Genomic DNA, 20,388 nt, shown 5'->3' on the forward strand with positions numbered 1-20,388 from the left:
ATAGTGCTCTGCATTGGGCTAAGACTCTCATATTTAAAAATAAGTTTAAGTGATGTGGCCCAGAGCCAGCTCAGGTTCCCATCCCTGTGGATGTAGCACAGGTCTTGGTTGTAGTATGAGGTCAAAGACAGAGGCTTTAGCAAAAGTACAGCATGAATAGATGCTTATTTAACTTATAAGAATAGTGAGGAATGATTTTCAACTGCTTTCATTTGCTTCTTCACTTGTTCAGCTCCGAATATGTTTTAAGTAATTTTTATTTAACATAGCAGGAACATGAAAAAGAACCGTATGCAAGTACTCACAAAGCTAATTGCCATATTAAAATTTGATCTTCTTTTGTATTGATTGTGACCAGATTTCCACCTATTTCTCTACAGAATTCTTCAGCTTCAAACCAAGACTTCTTTTGGTTTCCCTCTCTCACAAAAAACTATTGAAAAAGTAAAAATAAATTAGTAAATTTGTGAAGCTTATAAAATATGTGATTAAAATCAGCATCATTTTAGCATGCCCTTATTCTTGAGTGAGACAACCTGACACCTGTCCAAGCCTCTAATATTAAACATTAAAAATGTGAAGTGTAAATATTTTTTCTTAGCATCAGCTATTTTAAAATAAGGCAAATGTAGTATAGGCATCTGAGGAGAACAAAAAGCATCAGAATGTACAGAAGAGAAAAAACTAATCTGTAACTTAATTCGAACTTTGTCCACTGAAAGGTTCAAAAAAAAGATGAAAAACCTCAACCATTTTTGCAGTAGAAAGCAGAAGATTTTTGAAAAAAGGAAGGGGAAGGGTAAGTCAGTGAGTTGGACTGGAAAAGATAAAATGGATACAGAAAGTTGTTGTGGACTCCAGCTGTGGAAGAGGTTTTTGTATTGAGGTGAAAGCATACAAATACAAAATACACTTTCTGCCATGAGGAACATACATTCTTGGACTAAGGATATGTTTAACAGGACTAAGTGCTTGACATTTTATAGAAATGCTAATTAGCAATTTGGTAAATGGCAGAAACAATTTAATCATAATTACATGTGACATGGAAGCTCAGACTCCTGTAAATACAGGAATAAAATCAGATCTGGTCTCCCAACAGGCAGAGACTCTCAGGAAAGAAAGTGAGAGCAGACTTATGTAAAGACATGGAAGAGCAATGTTGCATATTTATTTACTTGATCTGTATTGCCTTTTCTTTCCTTTTTCCCTTTGCAAAAAGGGAGAGCTTTTAAAGGCACTTTTAGCTAAATCAGGAGAATGCTCAAAAGTTTTACTCGCTGTAAAGAGTCATCAACTAAACCCGGATCCAAAAGTATTGCCACGAGTACCACATGCTGTGTGAGAGAAGGGTGTCAGAGGGGAACATTTTCTCTCAGAAGCATTGTCTCATGCAAATGACACTGCCAGCTCTTGAGATGTAATAAATACTATGGGTTTTTTTGAAGTTCCAAACACCTGGAAGCAAATAAATTAGGTGAGGTTCTCACTTGGAATTTAGGTGAAAGAAGGCATAATTTTAGCACCCTGTGTTCATCATTTTCCGTTTTTGAGTTTCGTTATATTTGATGGATTTTTTTCCCCTGTGTTTTCTTGCTTTGAAAACCAAAGAGAAGATCATTCCCAAACAATGCCCCAGCATCCTGGTGACCAGGGCACTGTCCCCTGGTCCTGGCTCCCAGGGCAGTGGGCACACACTTACCTTGAGGCAGGAGTCGGCCCGCGGGGCTCTGTCCCAGCCTGCGGCACACGCGGCCGCAGGGACCTGCTCTGGAGGAGCGGGAGGTGCAGCTCCTGCTGCCCGCTGCTTGCAAAGATAATTCGATGTCTTCTCACAGCTAACAACATCCCATAATCCAGCTGCAATTCCAGTTCCCATGACAACACAGCCTTGCTCTTTCCCTATGTGATGTGGAAGAGAAATGAGTGAAACCAAAGCCTTAATTGTTGTGTAAGGAATGAGACCTTTGCTTTTATAAATTGAAAATTATGAAAGAGGCAGATTATGAATATTAAAAATATCCTGGATATAAAACTATTTTTAATATCAACTGTCAGAGGCCAGGTATGGGCCAATGAGTCCCACAGACACAGCTTTACCAAAACCAGAGATTTGAAGCTCCAGAAAACAAATCTTCCTTATCTTGCCAACCCAGGGGAAATCACAGGGAAAATGGCCCTTGATTAAATTTACATATGTAATAGATGACCTGACAAGTACTTTGGAGTTCTCAATATCCTGGTAACTCAATTTCAAAAGGGTGATGTCAAGTACAGCAGGTTTGTTTTAAGGCATAGCTAGCTGTGTGAAGGCCAGAGCTCACAGATAGCTGCTGAGCTGTATTGCTGAAATGCCAAACTGCTTTTGTTTCGTGTTCACTGCTCATTTCTTACATATGCACAGGGTAGGTCAAAAATCTATCCAGAATAATTTTTCTCAGGCTGATGAGTTATTGTTAATTGGTGTTAAAAATGGCAAAAATAATTATACCATGGACCTTGTTAACTCCAACACAGCATTGCTTTCAGTCTAACCTACCAAAATCTGTCTCTGCACACCTTGGCAGGTTGACTTACACCACCACCAGCTGCAGCTCAGCTGTGACAGTGCTGGGTGCACTGGCATCAGGCACAGTGACACAGTGGTGGTGTTGGCCACCCACAGCCACAGGCACAAAACACAGTGCCCACTCTAATTTCTAGCCAGGGGAATGGGAGCACAAACCTGTGTGAGCTGCAACTGCATGACTGTGGCAGGGGCTGAGCCCATGCAGAGCTTACCTGGCATGGCTGTGTTCCAGTGTGTGAAATGAGCAGTTTCTCCGTTGGTCCACCTGAAACTCCCTCGTTCTTCTGTGTCAGAGAGACCAATCCAGAAATATTCTTCAGACCTCAGCCCCGTCAGACTAATCAGAAAGGTTTGCTCGTTCCTGCAGTGGGAAACAGTGTCCATTCACAGCCTGGACAGTTAGTGTGCAATATTCATCTAAGTGATACAGGGGAGTGTTAACATGACCCAAAACCAGAAGCCCCTCAGTGAAGTCCAAACAAAACCCTGGCAGCCTTTAAACTGCAGTCAAAAGAATTTCATGAGGGACAAATTTCTCCTTACAGCTGAATGCACCTGAAACATCACAAATTGCTGCTCCCATGGGCTTCTAGTTGTATTCTACTCTTTTCACTGTCTTTCCACATCTCTGAGGTGCCTCAAGCAGACCACCAAGACAGGACCAAGCTGTCAGCTTTGCTACCCATCTCCTCTGAAGGCAGACATGTTCCTCAGGGGCCATGTAGCCTCTGAGGCCTGACAGGGATGTAGGTAGATTACAGATGATCTGTTCTGGTTGTGGGAGAGGGCAGATTCTAGGGAAGATTTCCTACGTTTGCTCAGAATTTGCCTTAGAAGGTAGTTTAGGATAACATTTTTATTAAAGCTTTCCTATCAAAATGAGAAACCACCTACCAATAAATAGATGAAAATTGTAATACCTACTTTCCAACAGAAAAAAATCCCAGCAAACCAAAAACCCCAAAGAACCCAACCAAACAACCAAAAAACCCAAAAATCCCATGAAAGCCAGAAGCTGCTTTAATTATGAATTGAAAGATAAAAGGAAAATTACTCAAGAAGCCCTGAAATTTGAAATTTGCTGTAATAGATTAAGTGATAGCCATACAACATTGAGCTGTTTGGTTTGGGTTTAATTTTCCTGCATGGACTATCTTTGAATGCCTTGCTACAATAATTTTTTTTGAAAATGCTGATAAAACACTTTGATGGGATCAAAAAATGGAAAGTTCTTGGGAGTTTCTCCATTAAAAGCATTGATTTTTAAAGAAGTTATTTTCCCACCTGCTTTCCACCGTAGCTAGATAGGCTTTGCTCTGTTCACATGTCTTACTTGCTTCTGAGAATGTCAAAAGTGCAGAACCCACCAAGTAACAGTGAAAACCATATCTTTTCCAACCCTGTGACAAACATAAAATTTTTAATGTGCAATGGAAAGATACTTCAATGTAGAAATTTCTCTGCTCTTTTGTGTGTAAATATTAAATGCTCAATTTGCTGCAGCTGAGTTTAAAACTAAGATGAGACTGGGCTGATCTGTTAGTAAAAGTTTTTTTTTTTAATGCTGTTCACTCCTACAGGAGGCCTTTTTATTTAAGTGATGACATTAAGATCTCAGTTTTCATCTCATTTTTGCATACATGAGTTTTCAAAGAAAATTGTGACTATGCTATTTGCTGTGGCTTTCCAGTGCTCTGCAAGGTTGAGATTGTGCAAACTGAGTCTATAAGGAGCCTGTGATTTATTCAGGGGGACCTGCAGCTCCAGCTTTCCAGAGCTGCACAATCAGACATAATGAAATACCACAATATTGCAATACAGAAATGAATTCACACACAAGCACAGCCCCCCAGAGCTTTCCCTGTCACTGCCAAGTACAAGGAGTGAGGAGATTTTCTGAGCCAAGAGGAATCCAGAAGTGCTTGTTTTCAAGGAGAGCAGAAAGGAGGAATATCAATAAAACAACCCCACTTTTTGCTCTTATAGAGATCTCTGCTGACCAATACAGACTCAAAGCTCTTCTGAACCACAGGGCAGCTCATCTGGGGATGGAGGGCAAGGCAGTATTCACTTACACATACATGAATCTCAATGGTCTTGGAAATTTTCAGAACAGAAATGAAAAATGGTATTAGTAAACTGCTATCAGGAAGAGACTAGGTTGCCTCAACAGTAGATTTTTTATAAGATACAAAGACATTATCCAAAAGAAGCAAGAACAAGTAAACTAATTCCTGTACATTTTTTCAGATTATTATTTATGAGAGGGCATTTACTTTCTGGCAGCCCAGGTCCTCGATTCTCTCTTTTTGAGAGGATTGTGATGAAGGCTTCTTTTTACAGATGTAACCAAGTTGCTTATTACAAGCATCATTTGCCCAGTATCCATCCTAGAATAGCAGGGAGAAGGAAAAAATGTCAAGAAAGGGCACACAAAAGCACAGCTAGTGGTTTTTCTCTTTCTTCATAGGGCCAGATGGAGATTTATTTTAAAAAGTATACACACCTGTAAGTACTAGTTTAAAATTCATTTAATGCTGTTTTCAGGTGAAAGAAGGAAATTAACATTTTGAAGTCTCAACATTACTTCTTAGCATAACTTTTAAATGAAAGTGTTTGTAAAGATCCATCTCATCTGTGCTGGTAGGATCTGCTTTTGGAGCAAGATTATTTCACTACAATGCTGGAAAAAGATTAATTAAACTAAACTAATGCACATCTGCTGGGGTTGCAGTAAATCTAACTATTTTATCCATCAAAGAATCTGAATATGACAGATTACTTTTAAAAATATAGTTTATTTAAGATGAACTTTCCCCTCATTCCCCTGTAAAATCTGATTTAGGATCAATTATTTTGATGCCTAATACTGACAAACATTAACATTGTTCTATGACATAAAAGTTCTCTCAATAATAATAAGCATTTAATACCAGCATTTTAAATTTTTTTCTTTCAAAATTCATGACACTTATTGTGTGCACATACATGTGCATGCACATGCAGATAAATGTATCAAACAACCATGTGTTGCAAGAAAATTAAGTTTGTGAGTCAAGCAGTCAGAAACATTATAGAATTTTACATTATTTTTTGGCAGGTAGATGACAACTTGAGAAACGTCCTAGTGTCAGGTCTTTGTGTCTCAATGCCATGCCTCAGTGACATGACACTGAGGGACAAAATTGTCTATCTGCTTGGAATATGAGGTATGCAAATAGCATCTATGGTATCCACATAGGGTATAAACTATTTCATCCCTATTCCTCTCCCAGAACTTAAACTTTTTCTTTGCTGAAACCAAGGGAAAGAATTTAATGTAAAATTTCTGGATCATAATTTTCACCAGACAAGGAATTCCAGAAGGTGGTACTGGGAAAACGCTTCCTCTCCTTCTGATGTCTCCTGACCTCTGAACTTGTCTTCTGGTTGATACCAAATTTTGGAGCAAAACTGTTTCAAGGTAGCATAAGGAATGATCCCCGCCTAAGCACATGAGTGATTTTGGGTGGGTGCAGTCAGTATTTTCAGAGCTGTGAGAGGAGTGCTCGCTGTACCTGCCCCTCCATGGCGGCGCAGCGCTCCGCTCCGCTGGTGTGCGCGGGGTGCCGGCGCTGCCATTTGGTGAACGTCACAGGGGTCCCGTCACTCCACTCAAAGTAGAAGGGAGTCTTCAGGTCATTCAGACCCAGCCACAGCTCTTCTGTTGGCTCTGAAGCATGACAAGAAATAGGTGTGGTTATTTTCCACTGTGCAGTGAATGCTTCCACATGCAGAACAAGCAGGGAGTAATAAATTTGGCATGTGGTACACAAGAGGTGGTCTTGTGCTTTTATAAAACTGCTGTTTCCTCCCAGGTCTCTATGAGAGATACATTGTGGAAAAAACATCACATTCCATTCAGAAATGTTGAATTTAATGAGCATAAGGCTCTTTACAGGTGGCAGAAGATTTTTGCAAGCTTTGTGTGACTCAGAGCATCAAACTAGTCCTGAGCATGAAGACACTGAATGTCTGTGGGTGTCCCATCTCTCAGGAGATCTACTGAGTCCATGCCATGAAGACACCTGCCAGGACATTAGAGCACTTGTTGGCCCATCAGGTGTTGGCCCATCAGGTGTGTTCACCAAGGCCAACATCTGCAGTGTCAGGACTGGTTACTACAGATCCAAGCAGTATCAGAGGTGAAAAGATATTTTTTTCTTAGAAGGATATATAGCAAGAGGTTAGCATCAGCAAGAGGTTTGAATCTCAGCAAGAAGTTTATCTTCTAGGTTTGTAGCTCAGTTCTAAAGCCTTGTACATAGAATATAGGTGCCAAAAGTGCAATCATTAGAGATCTTTATGTGTCTCTGGATAGAACACCCTTTTCTGGTTTTCTTCTCCTTTATGCTTTACAACATGGATTATCCCTTAATAAACATATAGTTCTGTATTTATGAACAGCAACAACATAAAAGAGTGGTAAGCTGGATTCAGTCTTTCACTTGTGATATTTCAGAGAAATATTAAACTTTAATGTGAAGTTCAGCTTTTATGTCACAGATGGAGCAAATGTAATACAGGCTTACACATATACTCACTGTAACCAAGCTGTGACACTAGAAAGCTGTATTCAGCAATGTTGTGGATGCTTGCCAAATCTCCATCTTGCTTTTTACATGAAGACAGAGCATCTTCCCATGTTTTGGGTTCCCGGTGAATGCTGTAGCAGTGGCCTGCATATGGCCACCAGCCATCTCTGCACTGAACAGGCTTCAATTCCCCTAAAATCAGACCACAAATTTTCAGAACAAGATGAAAATAGAGGACATTAAAATGAGGTCTCTTGAGTACTCTTTACGAAAATGGAGCCATATGAATAAACATAAAGCTGTAGTTGGCAATGCAAAGTACATTCAAATTAAAAGCAAATATTGTTAAGACACAGGATGCTAAATATGTAAATACAATGAATTCTCCTTAAAAATGGGAGGACATTGTTTCAGAAATACAATTTGAAATAAAGATCTGTGAGAAAAGAGAGAACAAAGCAGACACCAGCCTCTCCTCTCTTTGTCCTCCAGAGCCACTCAGTCTCGTGCTGACTGTGGTGACTCACTTTGGCTCTGCCTGCTGGTCTATGGTTTCTCACAAACAGACTTATTTTTAGGTAAGGAAAAGCATGAAGCAGTCCTTTGACAACTGCAGGTCAGCAAACCTTGTAAATTAGCGGCGACTTTGCATATCCTCTCAGTGGCCTTTTTATAATTTATATTCTTAAAAACATGCCTTGGTCTCACTTTAAAAATAGAATCCTGTGTTTCTTTTTAATGTTAATGCTGGAATAAAGATTCTCTGAATTTATTTCTCTACTTTGTTTAGTATAACTCATTCCTTCAAAGTAGATTTTACAGCATTCCCAGGTGACAGTCTCCAGCGCACCCCTCTCACATGGGCCATGCTCACAGCCATGCTGGTGCATTGGGGGAGCCCACAGATGCAGCAAGGTCTGTGTCAGGGCTGCTGCTGCTGCTGCTGCTCTGCTCATAGGAAACCAAAGCACTGCAAACTGCAGACATCAGACACAGGAGGACTTTTTTCATTGATATATGAGTAACTGCAGGTATTCATTTGGAACGAAGCAGAATAATATTTCTACCATATTTATAAAAATTGGCCTTTTGGCTCTGGCTGCCATGATGGAGCATCTACAATCTGTCTTGCAAGAATGAAAAGCAGAGTGATGGAACAAAATACTAATATTGTCCTATGAATGTTTAATACACAAAGGGAGAAAAAAGGCAGCATATACATGTGTGTCATGTATAGCTGTGTTTTTTGAAAGTTTCTGACATCTTTGTTAAAAAAATAATGTTGCATACAAGTTTCTCTTTCTAGAAGTCATAAAAAACTTTCTTTTTCTTTGACTAACCTACCTTTAGGCATAATGTCAGGCTTTGAACTGAAGGATCCTTTTTTACAAATGTAGCCTAGTCTCTGGTTGCATGCCTGGTTTTCCCATTTACCATTCTTTCTGGGATTCAACAGTCCACAGATTTTCCCAGGGAGCAGGAAGGGACTTCCTTTAAGTAAAAGAGAAAATAGAATATCACAGCAAGAAATTAATAAAAAATATTGACAGAAACATCATATTACCAGTGGACACAACTTTTTATGATTCCTTGAATCACTAATAGGAAGAAGAACTTCCCTACAGGATAACTGCCTTGAAGTTTGTACAATGCCACCTTTAGTCAGTAGTCTGAGAGAGAAATAATGACCCTCTACTGACTTGGTTATCAGGATAATACTGGGAAATGTCTTATGTCTTATTCCTTTCCTGACACTCTTGTTCTTACAGGAAGAACTGCTGAAACTGGACATATATCTTGTGTCAAAAACTGCCAAACTTTTGAATATGAAGTTTTAAGCTATATTGTCCTTCCAGTATATTTCAAGAGTTTCACAGTTCTGCTTTCCTCTGAAATAGTTTTTTTATTTTCTGTTGCAGTGTGTACAAACCTCTGTAAGCAGCAGAGAAAATTTCCTGATACAGCTCTTGAAAACTTAGAGGAGAGTTTAATTTTTCCTTTGACACCTTGAAACTTTTCCAAATCAGGAGACAGCTTGGAATACTCATGGAACAAAGCAAACACAGAACAAAAAAAACCCCAAAAAGGCAGAGAAAAGAGCTCATCCTGTATGAGGCACACCACAAACCCTCCCCATTTCCCTTCCTGAAGCAGCCCAGTGCAATTTGTCATGAGCTGTTGAGGAATTATAAGCTGCCTCCCTAAGTTTCTCAATAGTGTTTAGAATTTCTCCAAACAACACAGAGCCATTATTTGCTAAATATATTGCTACCTTTGGAAGATCTGACTTATTCACACTCATGGTCAATATGTTATGGAAAATTCTGATTTTTGATGTGTAGAGTTATGTACCACTCCAATGACACTCTGCTTTCATAAACAAGCTCTCTGTTTAGATAAGAGAATAGAATAATATGCTGTAACTTATATCCACAATGAATTTTGTAATTTGAAAGTGTTAATCTTAAAACAGGGATCTAGATCTTGAGCTATCAGAATGGGCTTTCCTGAAATAAAGTTAGGTAGGGCAGTTTATATTAGTTGTTGTCTTACCAGAATTAACTCAAAGGTTACAAATTAGATACATTTTTTACCTGGAGCCCAGTTTAAATATCTGAAAGGGCTGCCCCCAGCCCATTGCCATCCACTGTTGAAATCCAAAGCATTCAATCCAATCCAGAAGGCAAAACCAAATTCTTTAGTTAGCTCTAAATGAGAAAAAAAAAAAAAAATCCATCAGTGGTATCTCTCTATTCTTATTCACAGTAAGATCATCTAAAAGAAATTAAGTGTAAAGTAAGAAATTCATATTTCTTATTTTAAACCAGGCCCAGATCAGTATTTTCTGCATTACTGAGATGCATTGATTGCAAAAAGTAAAATTTGTAAATGAATCTATATTGATTTACCAGAGATCTTAGTAGGGCAAATCAACATCTTATTTCACTATTTAAATAAGACTTTATTTTTCTCAGTAGATTTTATTAGAACACAGGATATGTAAAAAAGCCCTGATATTCATAAGGGAATTGTGCTGAAATTCTTCTGTAACAGATTTTAATGAGTAAAAGAAAAAATCTATTTGTCAATAAGGTTTTTTTTCCAGCTTTTTTCTCTATGGGAGTCCTTTCAAAGCCTCCTTTACACTATTAATAACCAAAGAGGTGTTATGATACCTGTACCTGAAATCCACTGGAGTTATTTTGATTTTATGTATGCAAATGCACCCATATTAGGTCCAATCTAACCATCATCATATGTTCTCCTGGAAATATTAATAATCCCTGAAGCACAGTGGGAAAAGGTGAGTTAGAGGACCAGCCCATAGCCCTGGTCAGGTCTGAGTGCCTTTGGCCAAAGGTGAGCAGAGGAAACCCTTTCCCTGGGACCGACTGCAGGAGCTGCAGGAGCTCCCATCTGGAGCTCAGTGCTGCCATGGGGACATTTCACTGCCAAAGAGGTTTGTGAGCAATGCTTCATTAAAAACCCCAGGCAGTGCAAGGGCAGTTCAGACCATCTCCCTTTGGTGGCTGCCCAACCACCCCTGACACCCTGCCCTCTTTGTTCCCTGAGGCACACAACAAGGCAGCCCAACACTTCATCACAGCGTTTTTTAAGGTCTTGTTCTCTGTCCTTTTACCTCCTACATATGCTTGCTCCTGAGCCTCTGTAATGCTTAGGAGTTCTGCATTTTGCTGCTGACAGCTTTTCCTTGCTTGGTGCCATGTTAGAGCTGATTCTGAGTTTATCTGATAGTGAATGCCCGTTGAAACATCTTCTGTCCAAAATCGTTCGGTGTCATCTGGAAGAAGTGACAGAGAGCACTTGTTCTAGTGGACTCACATATACCAATTAAAAGAAAATAAAGTGTGTAATAATGCAAAATCTCTAAAGATGCATGCTAAGCATCAGAAAAAAAAAGATATAAGACTAGGCATCAAATTAGAATAATGCGTATTTTAAAATTTAAAAAAATATCTTAAATGTTTATATTTTTAGAAAGGAATTAATTTTTCCCCCAATATTTGCTTTCAAACTTTCTCATACTGCAAATGCAATTCTAGGTAAACCAGACATATCCATTGAATGAAATAAAGAGATTCCAGGGTAAAGTCAGAGGAGAAAAGAAAGTATGTAGGTGAACTATGACCCTGGAGGCTCTTCATGCCTCCAGGGTAGGAATGGGTAGGAACTCCCTCTTAGCTCACCATAAAGAGAAGCAATTTTCCCAAAAATGACAGAAAGTGGCCTTTGACAGATTGAGAAACAACAGAAGAACTCCATGTAACACAAATTTACAGCTCAGCTGCTGTCTTTGCAGAGCAACTCACCAAACTTGGTGAAGCTGCTGTGTTATTGGGAAGGGCATTGGTGAGACCAATATTTGTGTCCTGAACTGGAAGGATCCAAACATAATTTCAGTGCAAGACATGACAAAGTTGGGAGAGGAAGATAATTCTCACAGCAGCATTTTTATGTAGGCTGGCAATAGGAAACTAGAATAAGGTAGAAAATCAAAGGGAAGTGAGTTTAAGTGAGAATTGACCTATAGGGAATGCCTGAGGGAGGAAGAGAAATAGGAATTTTTGAAAGGAAGATGAATGTCTAAATAATAATATAGATGACTAAATTCCTGCTGTTCATGCCATGCACTTAAGTCCCACAAAAGAACCTCTTCACCCCTCTGGTTCATTGAGGGAAACCGTCACTACAGGATTTGAGTCAGAGCCTTTCTGGGCTGAAGCACTCTTCAATGGCACCTCTTGCTCTCCATTCCCTTCAGAGAGAGCTCTTGGCCACTGGCAATAGTGTCCTGTCAGGGGACTTTCATTTGGGCTACTCTAACAAGGTCATTCAGGTGTGCAGCTGGTGGCTCATAAAAACCTGGTAGCTCAAAAGATGGTCTACTCAAAACATTTCATGACAAGTTAATGAATAAAATGCAAGACTTACTTTTCAGTGGGCAAAATCCATAGAGTTGATCAGCATCAAAATCTGCAGTTGTTGCACACCAGAGCAGCCCATCTGACCTGCCAGCATCTATGCACTCATTGTACTGCTTGTCTTTGTATTTGAAAGGGAATACACAAGGCTGTCCATTGGCATTTCCTCGCAATGTAAAAGTAACTAGGAAGGAATAAAAGTGTTAAAGGACATGAAAATAATAATAAAATCATATCTGTAAATTTCTAGTAATGGATCTATCTATTATATATTTGTCTATCTAAATTGAGAAGTTATGCAATCTTTTAAAATTTCTTTTTATTATAATTTCCTCCCTAGTGTGGCTACATATTTTAAATAAATGTTTTAGTAAAATGAGAAGTTTAAATACTGTGGTTAGCGTTTGATGTGTATACACTGTAAGGAAGTCAAATTCTATGATGAAAAGTTGGTGACACCTTGTAGTTCCTGAAGAGAGAAAAACTGCAAGAATAGAACCAACAATAAGTTCACTGCATTTTTGTTTTTTGCACAGCTCAGTAAGTTTGCTTTATTACTCTATCCATCTATTCCTTAACTGTTAAAAGGAGAAGGATGGTTAACCAGACAAAATACAGACCAGACTGTCATGACCATATTTACCCAGTGAAAATTTTAGATTTCAGTTGCACATTTCTCTACTTGAAGGAGTCTTGCAGATTCAGCCTAAACTCAGATGCTGTAAGGTTAGCAATGTTTCATACTTTTAAACTATTACAGTATAATGGGAATATTCTTTTATGGTGACATTTCTGATATAGACTCTCAGTCTCACATTCATGAAAACTCGTTCCTTCACTCACTCCACATTACTGCTTTACCATTTCTCTCTATAACTACACCCAATGACTGATAAATATCTTGAGAATAGAGCTGTTCTAATTTGGTGAGGCTGGAGGGGAGGAGCCAGTTCTTCCTTCTCATGCCTCATGTTGTGGGGCAGAAAGAGAAACTCACACAGCTATCATGTCAATATGTAAATCCCTCAACTGATCACTGCACCGTGGGTGTCATGAGGAAGGTAAAGGCAAAGTGGTCCATGCTCCCTCATCTTTCATTTCCCTCCCACACAATGCCATCTGATTTAATATTTCCACTGAAAGAAATTCCAGTTTAAATATCCTTCTCTTATTACCTCAAATTTTCCATCATCCATACACCCCCCACTCTTTTATTATGTGAATTAAGAACTGTCAGAGTACCCAATATACTTTTTAGATCATGTATCGATCTGATAAAAGATACAAAATAATCAATCTATACATTAAAACTGTAAAGCTGCCTAAGGTAAACCATTTCATATCTAGTTTAATACAAAACTAACAGGAAACTTACCTGATGACTGTAGTGAACATTGCATGAGGGAAAGGAAAACTAGAAACCTGGAGAAACTCATTGTAAATGTAACTTGCTTCCCATTCTTCTGCCAAAAGTTGGATTAGAAGATTGGCAATATATAAAAACCCTGCTCTCTGCAGATGGGTCCTGCTCTGTGTCAACGGGTTGATGGATAAAGCTCTGTACTCTAAATAAGGAAATGTCCTGTCACATGGTATTTTGAAATAACTGGAGGACACACTGTAAACACTGCTCTCTTTCAAGAGCAAGTCCCTTCCAAAAGTGAAGTCTCCATCCTTGTAACTAGAGGTGGAGACATTTGTCATCTTCTGTGACATTGCTACCATTAATTCAAGTTAGTTTTTGGAGTGCTACACAGACAGACCTGGAAAAGCAACTTGAGAACTGGGGACAAGAAACCAGCAGTGAAATATCATCAATTAAAGCCCTCTCTTTTAACCCTTACATCTCAGAAACAAACAGACAAAATCCCAGTGGTTCAATACATTGCAATATGTCACAGGACTATGTATATGTAGAAGAAAGAGAACAAACTTTGCAAAAACTGCAGGTTTTGTGCATTATGAGCTCTTGCTCACTTTGAGGCAAAATTAGCATTATTATGTTGGTTTATTTGATCCCAGTTTGGGGCTGGTTTGTTCATAATTGCTTATCAAAGACCTGAAAAAAGTGATGTTCAACACTGTAGTGTAGTGGTAAGTTTCCATGCAACAGAAAGAAAATTTTTGCCTGGAATGCTTTAAAACTTTACCAAGTAAAAGGATATGTTTATCTATCTGAGAAATTCCTAATGAGGCTGTTTCAAAACAAAGCCAAATACAAGCTAAATGCCTTTAACCTGTGAGCAAAGTGCTCACCTAAAGACTTGTATTGGCATGGCAGTTTTTGTACAAATATGCTGCAAAGCCCTGCTGCAAATGTTCACAAGTCCTGCTAGTCCTTCTGCTTATTTACATGGGCAAAACTGAAAGTTGTGATAATGAAATTGAAGAAATGAAGATGTGAAATAGCCAGCAGTGAAATATATATATAGCAGCTGAACAGTAGATGTCATAGGAGAAGCAACTATCATTGCTTTTGTTTTTAAAAGAGCGTTGGGGAAAATTATTGCAAGAACCAGACAAACGTTGACTTGGCTGTAGAAAGTAGTAAGAGAGAAAAACATTTTCTGAAAAAAAGTGTCTGGATTTCAGCAAAGTTAGGAATGGAATGAATTATTTAATAATAACTATTATATTTGCAGTTCACATGAAGGGAGGGTTTAGCATGAGCAAGTCTTGCAAGAGAGTAGCTCTAAGTTGTAGAGCGGAATGGTGCCACAGGCACCAATGTGGTGAGGTACAAATAAAAGCTGACTTTCCTGAGTGAAACCATATTTCAGATACATCTAAAATAACAAAATTAAATTGCTCTGACAAAGGAAATCCCACGGGAAAATACTTGGAGGAAATAATTCCTGCCCAGTTCTCTCATTTTGCTCACTAAGTGCCAGCCGGGGTCTAGTTCAAATTGGGCTTTCTTCTCCCTCTGGTATAAATGGATGTTTGTGAAGATTCCTTCAGGGTTACAGAGGTGGGGTAAGATTAATGCAGACACTGGGGTAGGCTAAAAGAGGAATTGAGTACTTCAGAGCTCCCTCTTTGGCATGGCCAACCAGCCTCATGCCAGCTGCAAATTTTTTGGGGTCAGTATCTTGCGTGATGCATAACACATTGTGCAATAATCTTTTCTCAGCAGTGTCCTACACTCTTGGTTATATTTACACCAAGAAAACTGGATTTCAGTGCTTGGGAAAGCAATTTCATTAGTTGGTTGGGGGTTTTTTTCTGGCTCTTTTTTTTCTTTTTCCCAGCTTTCCAGCTTGCTCAATAGACTCTGTGCAGCCTGGGGAAGCCAGGTTGTTTCCTCGGGATATCTGCTAAGCACACTTTCTCAAGAAGCATTTAGTTTGCATTTACAACTCACTTAAAAGCTATCTTGTAGTGCTTTCTACTGTTTTTCTGACATCTAAAATTTAGTCTCTTACAGATTTCTAGTAGAGAAGCATCTGCTGCATTCCTTAGTTTTCAGTTCCTTTTTCTTGCATTTAAAAATGGGAAGTTGGTGCTTATTCAAGCTGAATTCAAAGTGGTGAGGAGAGAAGCCCTTCTTGCTACTGACAAAAGAGTTATTGTGCTGACAGGAGCAACCCCCTTGCCCTGTCTCCTCACTTGATTCACAGGGAATGTTGAAGCTGAAAATTACACTAATAGAAAATTTATTTATTTATTTATTTATTTATTTCAAAGCATTAACAAAAACGAAGCAAAAAATGTCAGGATAAGAATATTTTAATTCATGTAAAGGAACATAATACAGTTAAAAATCACATCATTTAATTGAAAATGATTACAACTTATACCTGGTCCTAATATTCTTTGCTGACATTAACTGTGTTTTCCATAGCAGAAATTGAACATGACAAGGTTTTCTATCCCAAAGTTTTCTAAGAAAAGAATGTGAAGCAAATTTATAAGTGTAACAGGATTTACCCATAAAGAACAGTAAAAATACTGGTCTGATGCCGTGAAGTTTGTGGGGTTAAATGCGTTCAGGTTTGCAAAAGAGTCAGACAGGTTCTAATGTTTGAGATTTTTCAGAATGTCATTTAGAACAGCAAGGCAGTTCTAAATGGCATTCACACTTTATTGGGAATTCATTCTTACTAGTTGACTTTCATAGTCCTTTTTCAGTACATGTAATTGTTTTTTGACAAGATTTTTGCATGACCATCCTTGCTAAGGCACTCGAGAACATCTTGACCATTACAAAATTGTAACATCAAACTCTAATTCTGGCTTTGTAAAATATGCATGATAAAAAAAAAACAGCTAATACTAAAAGAGGAAAGTGATTTAATTTGTGTAATGTTTAATGTAAGTTACACTAGATCTCACATTAGATCTCACTACAGACTTTTAACAGATACATCCTTTAATTTCAGCAGTAACTTGCTGCTCCAAGTAAAATGCCACAGTACCCATTCTCACCAACTCTTCTGTCACCAAGACATCATCTTAATAATGTTTCATTGCCAGAATCTGTTGAGAGCTGGTTTTGTCTCTTTCTTTTGTAGAAATAGGCTGCCATGCCAGCTCCAAAAACAATTAAAACAGCCAAGAAAATGAGTGGCCAAACAGAGACATGAACAGGTGGGCGAGTCTCTTCATTCTTTTCCTTGCCTGAAATGAATCCACATAACTGTGAGAAACCATAGTAGTTTTTATTTCCGCATACAACATGAAGAGCATGAAGGAGATGCCCTCTCCAGCCTGAACTTGAAGGCTGAAAATCTGAGCCCTGAATTGCTGCTGATCAGTAGTCAGGTCTCTGTTCCTAAAGCTAATGTGGTTTTAGTGGATCTGGGGTACAGTGATGTACAATGCATCCAATAGATGCTCATAAGAATGCATGAAAATGTATGCCTTAGATGGGTATGGGATGCTAATTATTGGAAATTAATTTTACAATATTTTCATTACATGATTTACGATAATATCTTTGTAAGAAACTTTCATATACATCTACATAGTTTCTAACAGCCTATTAAAGCACTCTGTAGCTGTTCTCAAAGTTCTTCTCAAGTGTGGTCACTGTTGAGCTTGCTAGCTCAGGGCTAGCCCTGAGCAGCCCCACTGGCCAAGAGCAGGTGAGTGCTCCTGAGCATCTGAAAGGCACTGTGGGGTCATCCTGAGTGACTGATAGCTGTGCAACCCTCAGCAGGGCTTGTTCTCTAAAAGAGAGCAGTTTCAGAAAACTCATTTTAAGTTCTTCCTCTATTTTGATTTTTCTTAGTTTTCTTATGAAAGCTCTTACCTTTTTGCTTTCTAGGACTCCCATTTGGCTCAACTTCATTGAATTTCAGAGAGAAATCACTTGACACACTATTAGAATCTGTATGTTTGACTGTTTGCAAAAATAGTACAGGAACAAACCCCCCTGAATTACTATCATTGTGTTAGTAACATATATATCTGCTATAAAAGGCAACAAATTGAGGCAAAAATACATTGCTAAGCTTTCACCTTCCTACTTAACATTACTTTATCCACTTTTGAAACTCTGTACTGTTTTTATATTACCAATTTTAAAATACTGATTTTTTTTAATGTTAATTCAAAACATCTTTTAACATTTTCCCTGAAATATTAATTGTAATGTACTAAGAACGTGATGTATCACTCTGGAGATTAGTTTTACATGGTATATTTTGGGAAGATCTGCATGTCTAGCTGCTACAAAATTTTTTATTTCTAAACATCTTTCCAAGAAAACGCCTACTGAATCACATGAGTAATCTTCCTATTCATCTCTGTGTAAGACAGAGAAAAATGAAAAACCTTTATAACATTGTTTTGTTGCTGTTGAAGAACTACAAAAAACCCCAGTTTGGCACTCAGAAATGAAGAATTATAGACATAGACTTAAGGAGTTCTAAATTATCATGAAAATATTTCTCCTCTTGGATCTTCTCCATTAGTTTGCAAACACCCTTGATACCCAGAGGAGAATTTATAAAGGCAAAATGTAAAGTGAAAGCAAAGTAGAATGCAAAATGAATAGATACAAAACAACAGCAATCCCTATTAAGGCAGGAAATAGTACATATGGGAGCTCTGTATGATTCAATGGATGAACTTTAGAGATTCCTTATTATTTTAGTACTATGTAGGATGAGATGTAATTTGGATGTTTTTAGTAAGTCTTTAATAAGGATTAATTGACTTACTGCCATGGGCATGTACTGATTTAAGCACAGAAATTAAGAGTGCATGGGAGATGACGGGAGATGACTATATCTTGGTTACAGTTCTGCATCTTTTTCTAATTAAAGACTACTTGGAAAATGAGTAAATGCTAGCCCTAAATTTTCAATTACTTTTTCACCACCTACCATGTCTTGAGATGTCTTTAGCATTGAAATAAATTTTTTTCAACTTTTCATCAGAACAACAGAATCTTAAAACTTTATCACTAAGGGCTGACACACTGAGGACTCACCTTTGGGTTTTTTGCAGATAAATCCTTTTTCAGCAGAGCAATCACTTTTGTCCCAGTAGCCAGATGGTGCAGTTATTTCCACACACTTATGCTCCACATCCAACTCTTTCTCCTCCCAGTTAACAAAGTCCAGGACAGTATTATCTAGCCACAACCACTGACCTACAGAGCAACTCACAGAGTAAAAATAAAATTAAAACTTATCTATTTCATTAATATCTAAATTCTTTAGCTCTGCAATTTACTTTTGATAACTATAGTAAAGCCACTTCTCAGGAGAAACCCATGTTGTTGGGGTTTTTTTGTAAAATACTGAAATCCTCAATTTTCTCATATTAGCGATGCACTTTTCCATTAAAAATTGAAATTTAGACATACCTTCTACATTCTGGTAAAGTCCTATCCAAAAGCCTCCTACTTTATTTCCAAGTGGTTGAATTTTACGAGTCAGAAAGTGAGATTCATCCGTGTTTTCTACTGAAACCAAAGTAGCTCCTGAAAGGCATTAATAAGCAAATAATGATAACCTACATGAGTAACCACTGTAGTGACCTCCTCTTTTTAGTCTGTACAAACAGTGGCTCCTGCACTAATGCTGCTCTGTTGGTGTCTCCACTGCTTCTTGCAGAAGACAATGACCTGGAGGTAGTTAGAGGCTGTGGCCCCCACTGCTGCCCCCAGGATGGTATCCCACAAGCCAGGACATAATGGGGAACTCACACACAGGGAAGCTGTAGACCTGAGAGGACAGAAGGCTGCACAAAGTGACTCACGTCATATTATTTTCATTGTGCCAGACTCAGAATAGCTTAGTAGGTAGAAAAAAATCTTAACTTTTTTTTTTTTTTTTTAATCAATATCTTTACATTTTTATGATAGTTTTGTAAAAACATTGGTACAAATCTTTTTCGTTGATAATGAAGGCTCTCACCTAAGCGAGCACACTCAAGGGAGGCCAGCCCCCAGGTTCTCCCAGCTGATGCTTCAAGGTAGTAGCAGTGATCATGGAAAGGGATCCAAGCTTGGAGTTCATCTCCTTCAGGACAGTCCCCAGGCAGCTCAGCAGGGTCAGTAGGAATTATCTCTAAAGAAGACATATGGAATGAAATTGGTATTGCATTGTGAGTCATCTCTGATTCTATGACATGGGTGTAATTAGTGTAGGATTTCTCTCACCCAGCTTTATTTGTCTTGACATCAACTCATGACTATTCCCACATTCCCTCAACCCAGACAACAGGGAGAGCCAAGCAGTCAAAAGTGTTAAACATCTTATTTCTCAAATCACATTTCTCAGGACAAGGAATCAAATTGCATCCTGCAATATCTAACTAACTGCCTTGTCAGTACTGTGAGGAAAGCGAACCCTGGGGGATGATACAAATCTCAAATTTGCATTTTCACAGCACAGAAGCTGTTGTAGGCTAATGAATCATTAATGCCACAGTCCTATGTTGTGTGGCTGCTTGGTCTCTTAATGTTATTACTTTATAGATCAAAAAAAGCCATCAATGGAGCATGCCTCTGCCAAATCAGACTCTGTTTCTGATCATGGTGCAACTCCAATTCATTTTGATGAATCTTGCACTGCATAAGTAGACCAAATGTATGCAGCCTTAAAATATAAAGGAGGGAAAACAGCACAATTATACAAAATCTGGATGCAAACATTCCTCTGCATATATCTGCAAAGAGTTAAAGTAGCATTCACATTGCCAAGGCTTTTACAGTTTCAGCTCTAGCAATAGTGAATGGAAGTGAAGCTCTTGGCTGTGTTTTGGCTTAGGCACACTCGTGTGTGACCTTCCCCAGCTGAAGTTCATACAGTCAGTGCACAAACCCAGCACATACTACACAGACTCG

At 38.5% G+C, this 20,388-nt stretch overlaps 2 protein-coding genes across 5 annotated transcripts in view; both read right to left on the bottom strand.

The window, feature by feature from the left end:
- The window catches only part of LOC131567466 (macrophage mannose receptor 1-like), a 33,067-nt gene extending 19,448 nt beyond the window's left edge, over positions 1 to 13,619 (bottom strand). For 2 of the 3 annotated variants that reach the window (XM_058819109.1, XM_058819101.1), the window contains exons 1-12: positions 13,462 to 13,619; positions 12,097 to 12,270; positions 10,784 to 10,945; positions 9,738 to 9,851; positions 8,488 to 8,634; positions 7,153 to 7,335; positions 6,127 to 6,281; positions 4,846 to 4,959; positions 3,854 to 3,969; positions 2,782 to 2,930; positions 1,703 to 1,902; positions 306 to 433 (exon numbers count right to left, since the gene is read on the bottom strand). In XM_058819109.1, coding sequence (XP_058675092.1) covers positions 306 to 433; positions 1,703 to 1,902; positions 2,782 to 2,930; positions 3,854 to 3,969; positions 4,846 to 4,959; positions 6,127 to 6,281; positions 7,153 to 7,335; positions 8,488 to 8,634; positions 9,738 to 9,851; positions 10,784 to 10,945; positions 12,097 to 12,270; positions 13,462 to 13,522 — 1,703 coding nt within the window. In that variant the 5' untranslated portion in view covers positions 13,523 to 13,619. The remainder of the gene's footprint in view (positions 1 to 305; positions 434 to 1,702; positions 1,903 to 2,781; positions 2,931 to 3,853; positions 3,970 to 4,845; positions 4,960 to 6,126; positions 6,282 to 7,152; positions 7,336 to 8,487; positions 8,635 to 9,737; positions 9,852 to 10,783; positions 10,946 to 12,096; positions 12,271 to 13,461) is intronic. The other variant, XM_058819117.1, reaches the window with a different exon arrangement.
- A 2,263-nt stretch (positions 13,620 to 15,882) lies between these two features.
- LOC131567452 (macrophage mannose receptor 1-like) overlaps positions 15,883 to 20,388 on the bottom strand; it is a 32,767-nt gene continuing 28,261 nt past the window's right edge. Inside the window, exons 25-29 of one of the 2 annotated variants that reach the window (XM_058819079.1) lie at positions 19,457 to 19,609; positions 18,904 to 19,020; positions 18,526 to 18,687; positions 17,341 to 17,373; positions 15,883 to 16,706 (exon numbers count right to left, since the gene is read on the bottom strand). In XM_058819079.1, coding sequence (XP_058675062.1) covers positions 16,537 to 16,706; positions 17,341 to 17,373; positions 18,526 to 18,687; positions 18,904 to 19,020; positions 19,457 to 19,609 — 635 coding nt within the window. In that variant the 3' untranslated portion in view covers positions 15,883 to 16,536. The remainder of the gene's footprint in view (positions 16,707 to 17,340; positions 17,374 to 18,525; positions 18,688 to 18,903; positions 19,021 to 19,456; positions 19,610 to 20,388) is intronic. The other variant, XM_058819088.1, reaches the window with a different exon arrangement.

Source organism: Ammospiza caudacuta, chromosome 1 (assembly GCF_027887145.1).
Source record: "Ammospiza caudacuta isolate bAmmCau1 chromosome 1, bAmmCau1.pri, whole genome shotgun sequence".
NCBI classification, from domain to species: domain Eukaryota; kingdom Metazoa; phylum Chordata; class Aves; order Passeriformes; family Passerellidae; genus Ammospiza; species Ammospiza caudacuta.